The sequence below is a fragment of the Athene cunicularia genome (genome assembly GCF_003259725.1).
Source record: "Athene cunicularia isolate RWA chromosome 11 unlocalized genomic scaffold, athCun1 chr11_part1, whole genome shotgun sequence".
NCBI classification, from domain to species: Eukaryota; Metazoa; Chordata; class Aves; order Strigiformes; family Strigidae; genus Athene; species Athene cunicularia.
In genome coordinates, this window is record NW_020799113.1 from 1,952,242 (window position 1) to 1,974,298 (window position 22,057).

At 39.2% G+C, this 22,057-nt stretch overlaps 1 protein-coding gene across 2 annotated transcripts in view; it reads right to left on the bottom strand.

Annotated features, from left to right (window-relative positions):
* Nucleotides 1-22,057, bottom strand: part of CDH13 (cadherin 13) — a 518,101-nt gene that overhangs the window by 341,175 nt on the left and 154,869 nt on the right. For both annotated transcript variants that reach the window (XM_026856742.1, XM_026856741.1), the window contains exon 3: nt 4,166-4,374. In XM_026856742.1, the coding sequence (XP_026712543.1) occupies nt 4,166-4,374 (209 nt within the window). The remainder of the gene's footprint in view (nt 1-4,165; nt 4,375-22,057) is intronic.

Consider the following 22,057-nt stretch of genomic DNA (forward strand, 5'->3'; position numbering starts at 1 on the left):
GGGGGGAAGGCTGCATTTCGCCAACGCACAAAAAAAGGCAGAGAAAGGTTGTTTCCCAAGGTTTTCTTTTTGCTCCCAGTGTACTAAGGGTATATTAATTAAACCCAGCAATAGATTACAGAGGGGGAGAAGGAGTAGCAGCCAACCATTTTATTTAGCCTTGGAGGACTCGGTTCAACTCCCAGTTTGCTGCCGTTAGCAACTCACAATCTGTTACGAGACTCTGCAAGAGATTGGCTATACTTTCTGTCTTCCACAAAACAAGTAAGTAAATAAATCCACTAATGTCTAGCCAAATGCTCTGATGTAATGAAATTTCCAACTTCCAGTTATCCTACTGTTTCCAGAAAACAAAGCAGAGACAAAGCATTGGATAAAACATAAGAAAAAAAAAAAAAAGAAATTGTTGTCACTCATTGGCTCAGTCAGTTTGTTCCCAACTAGGGTTTGCAAGTGATTTATTTTTCCATTAGGGATCTGAGCCTTCGCAATTCTATGAATTATTCAGAATTCAGAAGTTCATTTTGGGAAACTTGCGTGAATAGAAACAATTCCGTGCCTTTTTTTAATGTCACCAAGCACTCAAGTCCTGACTGCGTAAAGGAGTATTAAGCAAACACAGGGCAAAGCAGAGCCCGAGTGCAGGTGTGCATGCCTCACCAACACAACCCCACGGTGAATACAAGTGAGCTTCATTTCCTTCACTGAGCACTCCGGCTGCCTGAGGGTACAAGTGTGTACCCACAGAAAACTATTAAAAAGAAGACACACTATAATGTTACACCTTCCATAGGCCCATGGCAACTCTTCTGTGCACCCGTATGCCACATGCCTCAAAACCAACAGTAGCTTTTTTTGTGAATACTCCCCTCTGAAAAGACAGACAGTAACCAGTATATCCAGCCAAAACCATAGGAGGACAGGGGCAGAAGCAGCAGGTTGTAAAAATCAGTCTATCTAATCTGATGTACAGATTTTTGCTCTCAAGAGCATATATGCATATCTGTAGGTATAGATTTGAGGGGGTTTAGACTATTTTGCAGAAACATCCAGACATCTGGAAAAGCAGCAGTGCTGTATCTGCTCCTCTGTCACTAGACTCTGCAAAAAAGATTCTGTGATCAGAGAGCAACAGCCAAGTTGGCTGATGATGTTGAGGAAGCATCTATCTTCTCACATTGTAGTTATGGCCACCCTTTGATAGAAAGCTGCAGGCTCTGCAAATCTAATATGCTTCTGGCAGATGAGTAAGAACACATGCCCTTCAGACTCCAAAAGCAGAGTGAAATAGTAAGTGGGACTCTAACAGCCACTGATCATGCTGTGGCCATGAAGTTAGTTTAAATTAATCCCGTAGGGCTGAGCAGTGAGGCTAGCTGGAATCTTCCCACATCTTCAGCAGGAAAGAACCGCACCCCTCCACCACTAGAACACTAAAAGCTTCTCTGCACTCTCCAGGTTGCACCTCTAAATATTTTCAGTGTTCATCTAAAGTATGGGCAGTAGCAATCAGAAAATCCAGGAATTACGCTATCTCTTCCTAGGCTCAGACTGCCAGTCAGCACATTAGAGATCATTGTTAGTCATTTCCTAACATGTTGGGAATCTGCGATGAGAAACATTAACAATGGGATTTCACAGATGTAGGTTACATGCTTTCAGAAAAGAAACGGCAGTTGCTGGCAAAAGGGAAATACTTAAGAACTACTTATCCCCTAATTAAACAAGGTACTGTACTCTAAGTACTGAATGCTAAGCAGTGCTCTAGCATGTGCTCATCTTAACCCTACAGAATTATGCTGAATTACTAAGGCTCCATCTGAGCATTTCTTAGCCAAGACTCCTTGCATAAACAGATGGAGCAGTTCTGCTGTTTCCATGCTGACACATTTAGACTGCAAAAGTACAGGATTAAGTTCAAATTTATCATAAAATCACTTTAGATAGGATGCTGTAATCTTTATATCCTTCTCAAGGATGACAAACAGAAAGACAAGACTGTCTGTTGTGGTTTAAATAGGCAAACAATAGCTGGGATGGTTGGTAAAAAATATTGATTTAACAGCTACAGAGTGCTGGCTGAGGTCAGAGTAGGACAGCCAGTCCCAAAGGTCTTTATATTCCCTTGAAGACAAGGATGATCCTCACTAGGTGGATTTCCCAGGACACATCAAAGCACTGTGTAACTCTTCAATGGCACTGCAGACACCAAAGATCACCACACGAGAAGGGTAATCTAGTTATGAACTGAATACCAAAATCCGTAAGGAAGTGAAGAACGCAGGTAGAGATGAGGTTGTGATACTGCTTTGAGGAGTCACCTATGAGGGAAGACTGGCAAGTGGCAGAATATGCCAGACTTAGACTGGTTTTCTCTCTCTGAACAACACAAAGTGGTTGGAACAGAATCCAGGAGTGGGGCCAAATCAGACTTGGCTGTTGAATCTAGTCTGGTGATAGATTTCAACACCAGGCATTAATTAATATTGCTGGAACATTTTGAGGAGAGACTACCCAGAACCCAAACAGGACATGAAGAGAAAAGGTCAGTGACAAAGCCGTATCACAGTTTGTGCAAATACACATCTGTTAATTCCCACTCAGGAGACAAGACTTCCCCTAGACTGTAGCTTCAGTAAAATACCTTCCCTCCAAGATATTGAAGAGCTGCTTCTCTAAGAAAATCAGAATATGATTCTCAGAGTCAGATCTTCACACATAAATCCATCACCTGAAGTTTAACTCCAGACATCCTGTCAGAGATGTCTCAAACTCCTCTGTGGTTTCGGTAATTTCTAACCGGAGAATGAGAATCCCCATTCTGAAACTACTCCTAAGATTTCAAAACCTGGAGTGAAAACAAAATCATTTGAACGTTCTTGTGAATGCACCAGAAGGAGCATTCCCTGCTAGTTTAAGACACAGGACACCCAAGTGCCCAGCTCCTGCAAGTGTAGCTTTCCTGCTCTGAATTTGGCAGTGCATGGTCCTAAATCCACAACTTCACCATGTAAAAGGCTCTCTCAAACATGACCTTGTTAAATTTTAACTTTGTGAAGAAACAGCTTATTTAAATTAAATTCCATTTAAGTGTTCTGATCAGCTCTCTGCAGTTACACATTCTGGTACCATCACTCCTGCTAGCAATCTATATTCACATCGCACGCTGCTTAAAGTGCAAATCAAAACCTTTCCTCAGCCACGGACTTTCAGAAGTTTGTTTAACCTTTCTCCTAAAACTAATATTTTTATTTTTAAATAGAAGATTTAAGTTAAACTAAGGCATTCTTGGAAATATAATGAGAACGCTGGTGGCTGAAAGTCTAAATACCAAAATAAAACAATAGGTCAGTCATTTTTATCGTGGTTTCTTTATACTTCCTTGAAATTACAGGTCTGTAAAGGTACCAGGCTTAACTGTAAGACCAGGAAGGCACTGTCGTCCTGTCTCTCTCCTAAGTACCACGACACAGAACTGAAGGCTCCCTCACATTTCCTTTGTTATTTTCATGGGTGTGAAGTAAACAATTCAATCAATTTGGGAAGCACTTTTTCCCCATAGTACGGGGTTAGTATTACACTGACATTCAGAAGTGGAAAAGACAGACACATCATTCAGTGGACAGAGTGAAACTAAAACCACTAGCGCACAGAATGTATATATGTGTTGCTATTTGTGTGCAGATGTTGTTATAGTTTAACACGGAGCAATATCACATAAGCAGACCTATATGAAAATTTAAATTCCACAGCATAGAATTCATTCCCACATACTTAGACTTGGAGCGAACATGAAGGTTCTGTAAATTCTAACTTTCACAGTTTAGGCTTTGATTTTTCATGTTCAGTGTTGGCCAAACTGTAGTTATCTGGCATAATGTACACTACAAGAACCAGCCGATTTTGACACTCAGGCTCTTTCATTGGACTCAGTTCTTCATGAATGTTTAGCATTTACACCTGAAGATGTAATACATCATCCAAAACCTGGAAAATTTGTATTTTAATTTAAACTAAGCACTAAAATGTTACAGCAATATCTGGATTGAAGACTGATTTTGATCTCTGCTAACAGATTAAAACTGCTTACAGTCCTAGATGGCACTTGTAAACATCTAGCAGCATCTCCCCGGCACCTTCTTCTAGTCTTTTGTATTCATCTTACCTTTAATGCACCATGTTTTTCATTCGCTCCAACAATCAAAATTTCTGCCATATCCTCAGCATGCTCAGACCGCGCATGGACAAACAAGGCTCTGCCGGCTTCTGATATATTCTTTAGTGCAACTAAAGACCCATCGCGTTCCACCTTAAAGTCTGGGTTAGAAACTTCGAAGTTCAATTTGTTATTCCCCTTGCAGTCATCAAATTCCACTGGGAGGGGGAAAGAAAAAAGAAAAAACACAATTATGAGTATCCACTCTGGAACACAGACTTCAAGCATCTTTATGTTATCGGCTTGCCTACAGATCTCGGGAAGAGATATCTCTCAATCTAAGGGGAAAAACTTTCAAAGAAGCTTTATATTTCTGTGACTATAATTCATAGACAAATCTTATGAATATGCACTTTCAGAAGGATGAAGAGATTTTGACCATGCTAATTCAGGAGGCAGGAGAAAAACCACTTTGGACATGAACATTTTGTGACCCCTCAAATCAAATACACAAAATGCACACCTAGTTCTACAAACTGGGCAGTAGGCAGGAGAGACCTTGTTATCCTCCTCACAGTAACCCGGGATCTCTAAAGGCTCTTCTGCTGGCAAGGTGGTTTCAGATATCCAGCAAATCTTTATGCTTGGAATTGGTTGTTTACAGAATATTCAACCTCATAGTCTACTGCAAAAGTATTATATAAAAGAACAACAAAACTATAACATTTCGTACTAATTACCAGAATTGTAATATAGTGCATGAGCTGCAACATCAGTACGGCTAAGAATTATGAGAACTTTTAATTAAACAGCAGCTGTCAATAATCCTGTTTCACTTTACATGGAAGATTTTAAACATTTAGAAAGGCTGGCATAAAGAGAAAAACGTCTCTGAAGTACAAAGATTTGAGACTTTCCTTCAAGTTCCTTCTCCGATTCCAGTAGCTTCACTTTGCACAAAATATTAGAAAAAAAATGTTAGTGATGTAACTACCAGCTATGTGATTAAGAGGTCTTCACCACAAACTTGTAATTGCTAAGCAAACTTTTCAGGGTTTGACATCTCTGAACAATGTATTTGCATGTGAAAGGGGATTTTTTGTAGGCAATGTTCTGTATTCCCTATCTGCTCCTTGATTTACTGCTGCTGTAGACCTTTCACTTATCTCTACGCTCTCCCTATTTTGATTTTACATTTCATTTCTATTGGATCTTTAAAAACTGCATTACACTTTCAGAAATGAATACAGACAGGAATACAGACTACAGAAGATCAAAGAAAATGGAATTACTGAAAATAAAGAACTTTGCATAATTGTTTAAATTCACTGTATAGACTTCTTGTATTGGGTCATTGTTTTTAAAGCAAAAAAAAAAGAAAAAAAATCCCACATTCTTTCCCAGCCTGGCCAATACTAAGCTTCTCCTGATTGTGAGACCTTTATAACTGGTCTTAAAGCACGGACAGAATATCACAGTGGATGGCCACACAACACTCCTAGCAAGTTACACGGAAACCCTCTTCACCAAATTTTGCATCTATTTCCAGACACATCAACATCGACAAGGCTGCCAGAGGACCTCATGGAGATCCTTCCTCTTTGGGCATTTGCTGGAACTGAATCCCAAAGTAGAACCACAGAGAACAACTGTTGCTAGTTTCTGAATTTGAATACAACTTCATTTTACGATAGATATTGATGAGAAAGGTTTTAAAACTAGCTAAAACCAAAAAAATTCAAATGCCTGAACTTCAGAATAAGGCAGAATATAAGACACGGGATACTACTTGCCAAATCAGCAGTGGTGGGTTGACCTTGGGCTGCATCCAGACACCCACCCAGCTGCTCTCACACCCCTGCCTCAGCAGGACAGGGGGGAGAACATAAAATGAAAAAGCTCACGGGTCAGGATAGAGACAGGGAGATCACTTACCAGTTACCGTTACAGGCCAAACAGAATTGACTTGGAGAAAATCAATTTAACTAATTGCCAATTAAACTAGATTTGGATGGTGAAAAAAAGGCAAAATTAAAACCGCATCGATTTTTCCCCAGACTCAGCCTCACTCCTTCATTCCCAAGCCCTCGGCCTCCCCTCCCCGAGCGGCACAGGGGGACAGGGAACGGGGGGTTACGGTCAGCACCCAACGGCTCCTCTCTGCCGCTCCTTCCCCCTCGCCCTTTCCCCCGCTCCAGCGTGAGTCCCCTCCGCGGGCTGCAGCTTCCTTCAGGACATACCCACCTGCTCCGGGGTGGGCCTGCGGGGAATCCCTGCTCCTGCCTGGAGCCGCCTCCTCCTCCTCTTCCACCCCCCCGGGGTCACGCTGCTCCCTCACACGTTTCCCCTCGCCCCAGGTGGTGTTTTGCCCCTGTCCCAGAGGCTGCCCCCGCGGCGCTGAGGGGCTCTGCTGTGCCCGCCCGCACAGCCCCGCCTCTGCCCAGAGACCCCGCACACCCGCAGCGGCCTTAGGAGCCTGAGGTGGGATTTTAAAAGAACAAAGTTGTGACCCTGTGAATTTGCGCCTGACTATTGTCATACTGAGAAGAGTCCAAACTCTACAGTCACCACAGTCTCTTGCATAAAAATTATCCCAGCACCTGAAGGATCTGCTTCTGCACAAGTTTTAGGCTTGCTTACATATTTCTAACTAAAAGCTTCTCCCATTTCCTCTATGTTACTTGAGGGCAAGAGAACTATCCTTGGATTCACAGTGGGATAACAAGCCAGAGTTTCATCAGCCCATTTGCCATTTCATTGAATTTTGCTGAAAGCAAGAGGGATTACGAATAAAAAAGAAACAAAAAGCTCTTTCCCCTCAGATACTCCAATCCCTCCAGACAAACCTATCTCAGTCTGTCATGTCGAAGACCCCTGCTTGCAAAGTGTTATGCTGCAGAAGAAGTAGAGGGGGGAAAAAACACAGAATTTGGGAGCAGTAGCAGTTTAAAATATTTCACAATGCTCAGACTGACTGTGCTGGTGTCCACGCTGCTCTCCGCGGCCAGGACCTGCTTGCAGAAAGGGTCTTTTGCTCGTGATAGGATTTTGATGGAAGGGTCTCTGTCAGCAAAACCTCCCTGGTGTAAAACCACCCGTTGCAATTTATGTTGGTGATATAACAGGAGTTTTAACAGATACACTGCAATCTCCTAAAGCTACCAACCCGCAAAAAAGACAAAATTTTCCTGTCACCACAAATGTGGGAAGTTGAAATTCTCTATACTAATCACCGTACAGATTGTAGTCTTGATGAATTATGGGTAGATTATCTTTTAACTTATTCTTTTCCTAACTTAAAAAAAAACAAAAACAAAAAACCCCAAAACCACAACCCACAACAAAAATAAAGCCAAACCAATGAAACAGGGTCATAGAAAGGTACCTTGTTATGCTGAATAAATATGTGCTTCTCATATAGAAAAAATGTTGATGATCTACTGTCTATTAATAGATTGCAACTGGAAAAAATTGACATCATTCTGAGAAACTGTCAGAAGTTAAAAAAAAAAAAATTAAAAGCCTAACAAAACTATGATGAAGTAATCACTTAAAAACACATGTCAAAGCTATAGCATCACCAGCCAAACACAACAGGTCACACTCAAGCAGAGGCCACGCTGCACTGTGCCCCAAAAAGAGGGAAGCACCTAACTGGAAGTACACTTCTCCCACCTTGCTGCTCAGAATTCACAAACCTTGAGATTCCTGCATTGCTTCCATCTGCATTGCAGAAATTTGAAGACCAACATGCAGATTTGACACACGGAATCAGGAGTACTTGGATTTATATTCTATATTGCCTTGGAGTTATGAATTTGACACTTTTAGACCTGTTGTATTTTGCTCATCTGTTGACCTTCTTTACCAAACCCTGCAATTTTTTCCAAGGGCAGAAGCAGAGTTGTTTGAAAGAGAGACACTGTTTTCTTACCATATCTCATCCAAAAGCACTGATACTTATAATTCCAAATTCTAGCACAGAAGAAAAAGTATTTGATGAGGTTAATAGCAAGGAGAGAAAAAGAAAATGAAAAGGTTCTGAGAAGTACTGATATGTAGGAGAGAAATTAGAAGCAGGTAGAAGGAGATGAAGTGATCATAAGGATAGAGAACAATGAAGAATATTCAGAGCAAGGGCCAACAGACATGAAACTGAAGCCAATTGTTAAGAGTTGAAGGGAATTACAGCCTTCGATAAAATCCCTAGCCTGAAGTTAGGGGCAAATATGAACTTTATCAGAATGATGGTTTCTGCTGGACCAGGCTGACCAGGAGACACCACACAAGACTGCATTGCAATCCCAGCCGTTCTCACGATGCCCCTCACTGGGAACATTTGCTTCCTTAAAACTCTGCGGCTTCTGGGGAAAAGCTAGTGCAAATAACCCAGAATTTACAGGACTTGAGCTGCCTGTACCTGGCTCCAGTAGCAGCTATATTGTCTGGGCTGGCCCTGGCACTGACCACACTACTTTCCTGCCCTGCCAGGCACTCAGGGGAGGTCTGAGGATCTGATTTCTCACCCGTGGCACTACATCATCTATCTCTTAAACAAACCTACACATTGCTGATGCTCTAAAAAAGCATAGCCCATTAAATACAGGGCAAATAGGATTTTTAGTTCCCTGGTGAAGAAGCTTACTTTGTACACAAAGCCTGTGTACAATCTCTCTGTAAAAGCTATAGAGTGATTAATTAATTACTCCTCATGTCCTCTGAGTACTAACCTGTATAACCAGAAAATAGAAAGGGTTTTGTGGATATCGGTTGTGTGAAGGTTCAGAGAGATATTGAAGAAAGTTTTCCAGCTAACCCTTAAAAGAGGGTGCTGAGGACATGCAGGGTTTTAACATGAGGTTAATCAAATGCCAGCTTAATCCAGAATCACTCAAGACCAGTCTCAGTGCTTGATCCTGCTTCAAACCAGAAGGGTGGACGAGGTGGCACCTTAAAGTCTTGTGCACACATACAAGCTCTAGACTCAATTAATCTCCCTCTTTTCAGGTCTACAATAGGCCTATATATGCAGGGTTCATTCAAGAAAATAAAAACTACAAAAATGCAGCGAACGAACTGCTGTGTCTTAATACACACCTTATTCGTCTAGATGAGTTCTGGACACTGGATTCTCTCCCAAGACAGAAGGAAACTTGGGCATGGGACTGAGGACTTGTGAGCACAAGATGAACAAGCACATGCAAGAAAACAGAAAACTGTTCCACTGAGAAGCTATTTAAATGATCAAAAGTGCTGGGTTTCAAGAAGAAAATATGGATGTCTCTCTTCAGAAATAAAACATCCCAATACAAAGAGTTCTTCCAGTAAAATATTTTCAGATTAGTATTTAAACAATCCCCAGATACCAAAAAAATAAAAGTAGTTACCAAAAATCTATGTCAGTTGGATGGTGAGGGCATGCTCTAAGGAGTCTGCCAAGGTTCACGGAGAGGAGACACCAAACTGGCAGTCTGCCTAAAATGAAGAGGTGGTCTCCCAGTATGGAACATTTTGCTGCTTGGTGTATGAGCCTGATGATGTACGATGCTGGTTTTGATGTTCCCACATTTGTCACAGAGATGAGGTGTGAGGAAAGCTATGAAATGGATAACTGACATTATTCATACTACCCAGCTGCACTGTAACAGCCCGGATGAACCGGCAGGCTGATGAGAATAGCCACACAAACTAAAACCTCCCATGTCCTCCTGCACACTCACTTCGTGTCAGAGCTTAAGGAGTTTAACTAGATTGGAAGCTCTCCAGAGCAAAGACCACAAAACGATTCACGTTTGGTGCTCCAGGTGTTACAGAAATGCAAAAAAAAATTAATAATAGTAATGGTTCAGCTACAGCCCTAAACTAAAATTTTGGTAATGCTACACCAGACATGACTAGAGATTGCGTCTCATTTTCAAAACCTCAATGGACAATTACAACAATGATCTAGTATTTATTTAGATGAAGGCAGAGTTCTTAATTTATTGATGCATATATGACTCTTTTGATGTTCCTACTCATGCTCCAGCTGCCAAATGAACATCTTTATTGTGCTTAATATGCCACATGGTATGAGACAGGCTCCAAAATTCCATACAAGCAAAATGAAAATACTGCCAAGCATCTCCCAATGAAAAACAACATGCATGTCACTCACCACCCTCTGTTCATTTCTCAGCTTCCTATATTAGACTTTTACTCCTTTCTGTAAGAAAGCTCATTCACATGTGAATTGTTCAGAATATTTTTGTCCACCAAACAATATTCATTATTACTAATACTTGCATGTATCCCAAGGCTTTAATCACTGACTTTGGGCTTATTATCATCAAAGGACCCGTCAGAAAAAGGATTCTTGTGCAAGATCACAAGTCCATTACTGTAACCGTGGGAAACTGAAGTTGCCAATGGAAATATTACCCTTTATAGATCTCAGCAAGAAATTCCACGTTCCTGGGATTCATCATTTCAGTGCATCCCATTCTCACTGTTACGATATAGCACATATGTGAGGTTTCTGCACAACTGTGATATTTATGATAATGAATCACAGGTGTTTGAAAGAATACCATTTTAAAACATTGAAAAGTTAACAGTTGGATTTCTTGTAAACTATATAAAAAGAAAACAATCTGAAATAGATTTCTTATATTCAAAAGCATATATTAGGCTGATATATTCCTCTTCCAAAGTAATATTTTCCCGAGTTTAATTCTCAGAATTTTAATTTGTTTCAAACAGAAATACCAAATCCATAATTTTCTCTCTGATGAAACCTCTACAGAGGTAATTCTGTATAATTAAATATACATATTTATCTATAAGCACACAAAAACTTACTCTGTATGTCTCTACATACAGGTATTTGTATGTTAGCTAATGATAATCAGCAACAAAATGGCTCCTCAGTGATGAAATTTCACACTGAAAATACACACTAAACAGACTTAATTACTCTGTCAATGAAGGTTAGGATCCTTTTTGTAAATACAACCTAGCCTTGTTCAAATCAGCGGGAATTACAGCATCATCGTGAATATTATCCTATGTATTTTCTCCTATCCTTTTTAACAAACAACTTCAGCTCATATCGAAACCACACAAGTCGGAAGCTGTACCTCTGAGAAGTCTAGAAAAGTACATTAGACCTCCACAAAGGCAACTTAACTTTCCAGCCCAGCAGGGATCCCTCAGCTCTGTTAAAAAGTCCTCCCTTCTCAACGATAGGAGCAAAATAGAGAAGTTAGAAACTGGCAAAGTTGAGCTTCATTAACTACAAAGACAGAAAAGTGATGGTTGAAGCAAACAGAAATGCTTCTGCGTGCTGTTGTTGTACATGAAAATTCATAAAGTACCACGACCCAGCGAAGCGCCTGTTAGCAATAAACATTGACACTGACTGAAAACAGCAGGCAAGTAACTAAGGAGATGGTAACAGGCCGTTACGTGACAGTGTTGGTCGCACTGTTGAACGCCTGACTACGGTACAGCGTGTCACACAGCAGCCCAACACAAACGAATAGAAACGCAAAGTGTTATGAGTCTTCAGGAGATGAATTATCTCGTCAATGTGGAGAGGATGAAACCTACCTGGAACCAACACATCTGGACAAACTAAATCCATCTAAGAACAAAAGAGGAAACTTTTACAACAGCTAATGACAAAGGCAGCTGAGAAACAAAAGAAATCCTGCTTTTCAAGCCAACAATAGCGTCAAATTAGAAGAAACAGCTTCTCTCTCTTCCTTTGAGATGCCTTCAAAAGCATCTCTGGAACATGGGTTCTGGCAGGGAGCCCACAGCGTGTTTATTTCTGCTGTTTTTCTACAAGAATACCTGAACAACAGAAGGGAAAAAAAAATAGAAAGGGAACAATGCTGCCCCATGACACTTCTGGAGGCAGACTAAAGTCTGGACAAGACACTGTCAACAGCTAAGTCAGATAGGAGATTATCATTATTTCTAAAAGTGCTCTGGAAATAATGGACTTGTGGCTTAGAAAAACTACACGCATGACTAAAATAATTCTTTACACAGAAAAATCTTATGGAACATTTAAGAAAATGAACAGAAATAATTTTATGAAAATCTTTAAAGGTTTTTTTAAAAACAGATTAATGCTAAATTCTAGCTCTGCAGCAGAATTGCTACAGAATGATTTAAAAAAAAAATAAAAATCCAATGAGCAATGGTAGGTTATTATCTCCCACTGCATGTTTATGATTCTCTTGTATCTCTACAATTTCTTTATGTGCCCCTGAAATAAATTATAATGGTGACTTATTTAGCATGCAGATAGTCAAAGACTGAGGAAACATGAGCAACAGTGCAATGCTCATCAAAATATAAGAAGAATTGCTTAATACAAATACACAGCTATATTGCACCTCTTTGGAACAACTACTAAAAAACAAACTTCATCCTTGCACACACATTATGTCTACAAAAACAAACAGATTACCTAAACTGGCAAACATTCCCATGCAATTTGTGTGTGATGACCAGATTTGTGCATAGCCCTATTAAAATGCAAAAATTAGAGGCCAACAGTTCACCCAGTGGGCACTGAGGAATACTCCTCCCATAGTATAAATGGTGCATATTAATAATCATGGGGTTCTTATGTGCTGTCAAAATGCATAGCAAGAAAATACCACAGACAGGAGATGAGCTTCCCGTAGGCTCCCTCTGCATTTGTGTAATGGGTGTGAGGTCTGATTCCAGACTGAGTGACTCCCTCCCCACTGAAGACCCACAGCAGCGATGCTCTGCTCTCTCTCCTCACCCTCTGCTATACCCACACACCATACTCTGGCATCTTTTCACATCTCGTCAATCTCTGCTTCTCTTTTCCTAGCACGTCACACCACTTGGCTAGATAGGAGTATCGTGTCAAGTACCCTGAGCTACCAGATGAACAACCCTAAAGCCAGAAGCATCACAACTTGTATCAGCCCGGCACTGAACCAAAGCCCTGCAGTGCTGGCATTGCAGTTTGGGATCCCAGCGAGTATTTTCACAAAGCATTACAGGAGCAAAATGGCTCCGTCAGCACCAAACTCAAGGATTCCTCCCTTTTTCAGCATAGATATGCCACTGCTGCTTCTTGCCTTTTTCCACCATGCTCCCCCTCTTTTCCTTTCTTCTAGAAAGGAAGATCCCTCAATGGCATCTCGTGTTCTTCAGCAAATTTATCCTACCAACAGGGTTCCATCAGCACTGACAGAAATTATGAGAAAATACAAATGCTGCAATCAAAACTGAAGGCATTCCTTGCCCCCCCCCCAGCAAATATCACCAGCTCATGTTACATGATACCTTCACACATCATTTTGCTGCCCGTTGTCTCATTTAGGGCAAAAATCTAATCAGGTGGAAGGAGTTGTAATGAGTTGTTCTCAGCTGGAAGTTATCTGGACTTATTCATTACAATGTAGACACATCATTGACTGATCTCCTGGGTCAGTGGCTGCATTATAAGGCATGGTAACACTACAGCTTCTGTTGTAAGCCCTAGAGAAAAATTATTATTTCAACAAAAATATGATGTCACTGAGTATGTCTGAAGAAAAACATAAAAATCAAAACTTCAGATGTTATATCACAATCACTCATCTTCTGAGCACAACACATAGTTCAGCTCAAACGGAGCTGTTGTCTCTCTGTAAATGCAGAGGGCACAAACTGATACTACATCTGTGGACCTACAGTCTCAAAAACTGTCATATCTGTGGAGGAATATGGCATTTCACTATTAACACTGCATTGACTCTGATCAGCCCAAATGACCCCAAACCCAGAAGCAATATGTAGAAAAGACTCTTTTTAACTGTTATTTTCAAACTGAAGGATTTCCCATTGCAATGCAAATATCGATATGATTCCATTTTTGCAGATTTACATAACATTTTGCTAAGAACCTCAGGAGGACGCAAGATGAAATTAATTTTAGATTCTTACAAAATCTTCACTGGCAGAGTCTGGGACACAAGCAGACAGAATCAAAGATATTCAGATATATTCAGTATGTTGTGGCTCTGCAAATTGCTTTAAGAAGTTTGTCAATATGAAATTAATTGTATCCTACAGCAGAGGAAGGTGGGACAGAAGTCTGAGTTTGTACAAGAATTCCCAGAGGGTTATACTGGATAATTTCCTTTTTTATGCTGGCTGAATAAAGCATGAAGAAGCAGTATACTACTAACCATAAATGTTCTTGGCTTCTGCAAGAGCCCACATCTGACCTTCAAGCAGCCACTCTAAGTGCTACCAAACCCAAATTTCTTGATATAAGTAATTTATTGAAAACTCATCAGTTGAGGTTGTATTCAGGAGAAGGAACAGTGTCCCAGGAGATTTAACTATGTAAATAAATTGCTGCCAGCAGATGTCAAAAAGTAACAACAAGCAATCACTCACAAGAAATAACTACAGTGCAACCAGCACAGAAAGTCTCTTATTTACGCCAGTATGTGTTTAAAATGTCTCCAAAGCCACAAATTTATTTAGTAAGGGTTTTCAGTTAACTAGACAATTAGCCACAGGTCACGAGGATTTTTTTCCCTCAAGTTCACAATTAAAACTGTTTGTCTTCAAGGTCGGTTTGTTATAATTACAGTGATCTGTCATTTCTTAATGTGATCTGTCATAACTTCTTGTTTCCTTCTTTTTTAAATTTTTTTTTTTTTTTTTTTTTTTAATGGCACAAGCTTCTGTCAATGCTCAGCTAAGACCATTTTTCTATGAGTCTTGAGTTAATTTAATTGAAACTATGATATACTATTAGATGAACAGAAGATTCACTAAATTATGCAGACATTTATGTTTGCCTGAAGTTTGGGCCATTAAGTGAGAAAGCTTACTGAATGACAGTAACGACGTACCAGGCCTCTGGAGGAATGCATGCTTTGTCTGCTCCTTCAGTAGGAAGTACAAATAACTCAGTGATTTGAGGATAGAAGAAATAATCAGTATTGTAAAAAAAATATCTTTTGTCCCATACCAAATCTGTGGCAGCCACTCACACCCTTATAGACTTACTTTTTTTGGAAATGGAAGAAAAAATATTGCTTGATATCTCTCTCTCTCTAGCAGTACATTGAAACAAAAAGTCAAAGTGCAGGAGCTTTTCATTAAACGAGCTATCAATATAAAGTGGTTTTTACACATTACCCAGAGATATGGTGTGGAGGCAATATTGCCTCCATCTTCTCAATCTTGGATCTTAGTTTCACCTTCTGTGTGAAATTACACCTAATCTGTAATTCAACAGTGAGTTTCATAGACTGCTTCCTAACCTCAACGCTCTGATAAGAAGCAAAAACTATTGGTCAGTATATGTTAGAAAATGTTAAAAAGAACCACAAATACACAGACATCTACTACAGCAGCCCTTATGGAATCATAATCATTATCAAAGTCTTTCCTGCTGTACAATAATATTTTCTTAAAAGACATCCCCAGGAATAAAGCTTTCAGCTTATGTCATGTACAACTAATTTCCAAATAGCACTCAGTGGTAGGAGTTTGTTTCAGAAATAGAGAATGACGCATCATTTACAATACATAAAAGGAAATGAGAGTGAGTAATAAATCCACTGTGTAATATTTTCCTTTCAAAATGGATACTGTAGGTTGCTGGCCTATTTTCCCAGCTGCTGAATGAGTAATGCCATGCCTGAAAATCTGCTCAAACCATTTATTCAGTGGATTGTTCAACTTTCCCAGTGAAAATCTGAAACAAAGTTCCTCCTGTTTCCAGGGAAAATCTTTTGCCTTCTCGTCTTCTCCATCACTGAACCTGTCAGAGAAATAACAATTTCTCTTAGTGCTTTTTACCAAGTTCTCTCAAATGAGTTCCTTCAACCTTTTTTAAGAGTCACCAATAGAAAATTTACAAGACATATCCAATAAATGCACAAGAGACCTACACTCAGGTCCTCAAGTCTAAAAATTGGGTTAATAAAATATAGCCCTTGGACACAGTTTATGAATAGCTTTACAGAATGCCTTCAAAAATCTAAACTGAGTTTAAATTTCCAAAATTATTTGGTAGTTAAGCTTTTGTTTTACTCAAGTATCAAGCCAATTCCAACACACAGATGACTCCATAAACCATGGAAAATCAACTGTTTAATTGCAGCCTGCTGAAGTACAAAACTTGAGATTAATGAGGAAAGCCACCACTCAACACTCTGCTGGATTTTAAACTTGCTCAACTTATTGTCATCTCTTTCAAACAATATCAGTGCTTGACTAACAGTTACAGAACCAAATAACCTTGGTTTGAATTTTGACTCTCACGCTAAGATCAGACAAGTAGCACTGCTGAGAACAGTGTAATTAAAATTGCACCATGTAATCTTACTCTGCACAGTCATTCCCAGAACAGTTTCTATTCACATCAAACACAGGCTTTTATACTTTAAAGACAGACAGGTTTTGGCATCTTCCACAAAAGAACTGACCTGAGGGAAAGTATATTCTGTCAGTCAGGATCATTTATAAGCATCCTGAAATTTGTTTACGCAGATAAAGCAAGGAAAGAACATCAGGCTGCTGAAGTTTGTCTCTTTTTAAATAACTAAGAAATGATGAAAAAAAAAAAACGCAACAGGTAACACATCCAACTCAACCGCGATTATTTGACGAGCCAGGTGACTGCTATTCGCATTTGCTACTTCAACAGGTGGCATTGTTACCCATGCTCATATTTAAACCAGTAGTATTGCACATGAAGAAAACAACAACAAAAAGTTGTGCCAAATGCTTAACACAACCAACATTTCAAATACACACTATGGGTAATAGTGCCATTTGGCTGCTTGCTGGTTTCCAAACATGGATAAACACTTTCATTTAGCAGCCCATAGTTTGCATCAATGCAAACCACAAGCTAAGGTTGCGATCAATGCAGTGCTTGATTACAAACCTCTTTCTCAGTTTCAGGAGTATGGGTCAGGCCAATAACTGAGAGTTCCTGCAGAAATCTGTGACCAATAAATAGAATTTGTTCTTATATTAAACTCCATAGTCAACAAAAGGATGCAATGAAATCTAATCTGAGCCAACATCCCAGATATGAACACCCATAAAGGGCGCTGTTTGTCGATGAAAAAAATTACACAATAAATGAAAACAGAACATCTCTTGTGCGGAGACTACGGACGCCAGAATATCCCTAGTGAATAATATTTCTTTAACGTAATATAGCTTTATATTATTTCATATTAGCGTCATATTTATTTTCATATGGTCATCACACTGGAGAGAAATCGGACAAGATGCTGGCCTACCACACAGTAATTGCAATACTGACTTGGCAATTGATACATAACTAAAATTTTATTACCAAGTACTCAGATTTAATATTAGTTATCCCTAAAACTACATTAATTCCATGTACTATCATAGCTGCCAACACAACAAAATTTGCCATACAGTGGCAGATCTACATCCACTCCATTTTTTAAAAAAAAAAATCTAATATTTACTTTCATTTTTTCCAAGTAAAATAGATGAAGAAAAAAGCATGATTTCTCATCTTCCCTTCGACCTGGTATAGGTACCATTAATTGCAAGTGCTCTGATGACTGTATTGAGGATTCACGATACAGATTTCCGACACTACCACCTCACTTTGCAGTATTAGAATGCAGAAACCTTAGCATATCTGTTTGAATAACTGTCTCTTTTCTTTCACGTTAGAATAACCGTAATGATTACACTGCTCCTGAAGTTTAGAGAGATAAGATAATAATCAGTCAGTCTTTACTTTGCTTCTGGTTCTAAATCAATTTAAAAAAAAAAAAAAAAAAAGCAGCACTAAATCTGTGCATTTTTCCAGCTCATGTCCCCTTCCAAAGCATTAGTCTCTTGTGATAAATAAAGCACCATCCTTCTGTACGCTGATGTTCTTCATTTGTGTTGCACTTTGCTAATGGCTACAATCACGGCAAACTAAGAATTCATTTGGTAAATGCGATTTGCCAAAAGTTTTCAAGTGACACGATGTTATGTATTTATACACATGGCTGCTTAGCAACTTTGTAGTAGTTCTATCCAGGAACTGAGGCTTAAATAAAGAATTATGCTATATCAGAGAGTGCATATGAGACATTTATAGATTTGGGAACAGAAAGGTTATCAGAATTCATCACCTAGCAACAAATATAATATCATCAGCTCCCCTGTCTAGCAAGCAGCTAGCAAGAAACGTATTATAAACTCCACTGACTAGTGAGTTAACTTGGTAGTTTGAAGTTTAAATGAACTTCACAGCTAATTAAACCTAGTTCAGTGCTTCTGTAGGCTGTATGTTTGCATTTTAGCACATGCTTTATTCTGGAATAAACAGTTGCCATTCACTCATCAACAGATGGGTCACATTCAGAAGCTGACAGATTCGGAGGAAATGAGAACACAGAAATGCCATACACTTTCTTACGGTTCCCAAGAAAATGAGAATGGTTACACATAATGCATGTAAATACAATGCACAGAGCAATTCTGAGAACACGCCCAGAGCCCTGCAGACTCCGAGAATACGATCAAACTGTAGCGTCAACATGGTTTCCACAATGCAACTTTGGTGATGATTCCAGTATAAAAGATTGGTTTTACAACTCTACGCTTGTCTTAAACATTTCAAAGTGATGGATGTAAATTATTCACTAGAATCATTTAACAATAGACTAGAACTTGCATCAATGAATATCAACTAAAAATAAAATTAGTTTTCAAGTACTAAAGGCTTTGTGTATTCAGCCTACTAGAGAACTTTAATTCCCCCCCCTCCCCTTCTCTCTCCCCTCACTGTTTTGCATAAATACTCTATTATTATGAACTCCCACTGTCTTGAAACTGATGATACATATTATTGTATAGGCAATGCCTGCTACTGTATTTCAACGTAGAGTGATATAAGTGCACTGTTACCATCTTAATTTAAAGGTGCTCCTCTCGTATTATTTTAGGAAGTTCTTGATCATTACCTCTGAGACCTTTGTTTTACAAGCCTCTTTATTAAAATTTCCTTGCAAAGCTGAAGGCTAAACAAAAAGAGATTTCATTACAACTCTGATGGATGTCCATTAATGTTTTGAAGTTCTGCCAGAGACAAGTCTAGAATGAGTATATTCTTCACCATGGAAGCTTTCACAGAAGACTAAATGACAGACAGAGCTGAATCCTGGACTGGCATAAACAACACAGCCCTACTACCCATTTCCTACACATAGATGTATCCCAATCCCAACATAGGAAAACATTTCCTTGCAGAAGGAATCAGAGCCCAGCAGCCCTGGCTTAGGGAAACTTGGTTATCTGGCCAATCACAACAAGCAATCAAGAAATAAAATCTAGACTCTTTACATTCATTTGTATCTTTGCAGACCGAGCCTTTGTACTGTTTGCATACTCAGTCTCTGGGCTACTCCACATGGCTCGCATCTTGAGAGCACGTGACCAACAAGCACCAAGAAGGAATGCGCTCAGTTCTTCAGGGAAGTGTTTCTCTTAGTGATTTACAATTTACACGCCTGCTGTTCTGCTGACACTATCTTTCCACAGGAGGCTCCTACAGAGTAACAGACAATAAATTATACAGCTCAACTTAGTTACCTTTCCAGGGTTGTTTCCCAATTCTACATTCCTCCTCCAGCGTTCCAAACCACCAGAGGAGTAAACACTACTTTACTATTGCATTCACTTGCCGTTCCAGAAGACGACTCTGTATTTTTCTCTCCTTTTCTTTTGAAGTATCTAGAATACTTTTCTTTGTAGTCGTGGAAGAGAAACCAGCTTTTATCCTGACTTCACATATTGGGAGTTCCAGGTTCTGTAACTGCAAATTGCTCATTTGAGGTCACAGAACCAGTCAGTTCCAGAGCCAGTACAAGGACTCAGGCTGGCTCTCTCCACTGCAGGGACCTGCCAACTGGCCACAGGTCCACAGGGCCCTGCTTATATCCAATGGTCTGAATCAGCACGCCACATGAAGCTGCACGCACCCCAGAAGAACTGAAGGCATTTTGACACAAACAGCAACACTTGCTTGGGAAGAAATCTAGAACTGCAGGGGTAGTTGATCAGCACTCATAAAATAGGCTCAGAAAATTAACTACCACCTGAAAGCACCATTTGACAATAGACAGCGTTACAAAGACTGTCACTCTCGGAAACGGCAAAGCTTTTGTTAGGCAGAGGCATGTTAAATTTATTTCGTTGTCTCCTTGTACAGAAGCCGTCAGGTGTTTTTATTTCCACTGAAATAGGTTTTGGCTACTAGTCCTGAAAATTCATTTGTTCAAAATACGTACTATGACCTACAGAAATCAGGCACAGCCACAGAAACTACCTGAGAAGGTTCATCTCAAGGGCAAGCACATTTATAAAGTGTTGAAAATGTTAGACAGGGATGCTCAAATTGGTATTTAGGATTAAATAAGGATATTTAAAATTCAGTAGTACCAACATGAGCATCCAAGTGCTGAATATAAACAATAGCTAGACATTAATATTTGGAAACTTGACCCAGTGCATTTAATGGTTATTAGGAATGGAATAAAATGCACCAAAGAAGCTTCAAGTACTGTAGGTCTATTCCCATTCCCAGCTAAACATTGTTTATACAACATGGACCAGCCTCTTAACAGGCAGACACCAGTTCTTCTCCAGCTAGTAGAAGTGATACAACATGAATAACATCTGTAGGGAAAATTCAAAAACTAACAATTAGATTCCATAATGTGATAAAACACTGTGGTTAAGAGACAAATGGAAAAGGAATTCACATATTCAAAAGGAAAGTCTTACTGGTTGTTTGAGTGAATTCTTTAATTCCTAGGACAGATGGGGATTTCATTAATGGCAAGAGTGTTTGAATCTTAGCAACAGAAAAACTGCATCCAAAATGAGTGCTCCTAGGGCTGACCTCCCAGAGAAAGATAACACTAACCCTGTACTTCGGGTAAAAGCAACATTTTATTTTAAAAAAAAAGATCTGACTTCACCAGTTATTCCAATCTTGACTTTTCACTGTAGGTCAAACAAAAGAATCTTTTTATATTAATAAGATTTTTACTTTTAATGTAAGCAAGGGGGAAAAAAACAATCCAAAACAAAACACAGAAATAAGAAAAACAGATTTTCAAATTCAAAATAATTTTAAGGCCAAAAAGCAATTGTTCTCATGGGTCTGTAAGGTACATTATGAGGTGTTACCATAAACTAATGTGTAATACTAAAGAGTTATATCAGAAACAGAAATTCAGTATTTTTAAATTTAAAAAATGAGATTAAATAGATTTACAAAAAAAAAAAAAAAACCAAAAACAACAAAACATAAATATCAGTGCCCCATTAAAAACCCACCACCTTCCAAGCAGTAAAGCTATTCGGTGTTCTTTATCTTGTTTGAAGCACTGTGTGAGGCAAACCAGATAAACAACTTTTCTATTACTTTTTTACATGGACTCCATCTCCGTTCTACGTGGAAACAAATACTGGTGCTGTGTAAATTAATTTCTCACTTATTAAAATAATATCACATTGCCAAAGGCACAGAAGGGAATTAGGGATTTCTCTTTTCAGATGTTACCTCCTCCATAAATCTTAGAACTTTATACATAATTAATTAAAAACTGATGCAGTGTATAACTCATCATTATATATATATCAGCTAACATTTCTCATTAAGGCTACAGATTTTGCAACTGCAGCTGCTGCATGGCAAATAAGGTTTTTTTATATGCACCCCTCATAAAAGAACCTGTTACAGATTCATATTGTTTTGTTTGTGGTTTGTTGGGATTTTTTTCCCCTGGCAGTTATGCACATTTCTGCTATTCCTTTAAGACAGCATTTACCTAAGAAGTAGGAGTTCAAATCCGGCATTTTAAG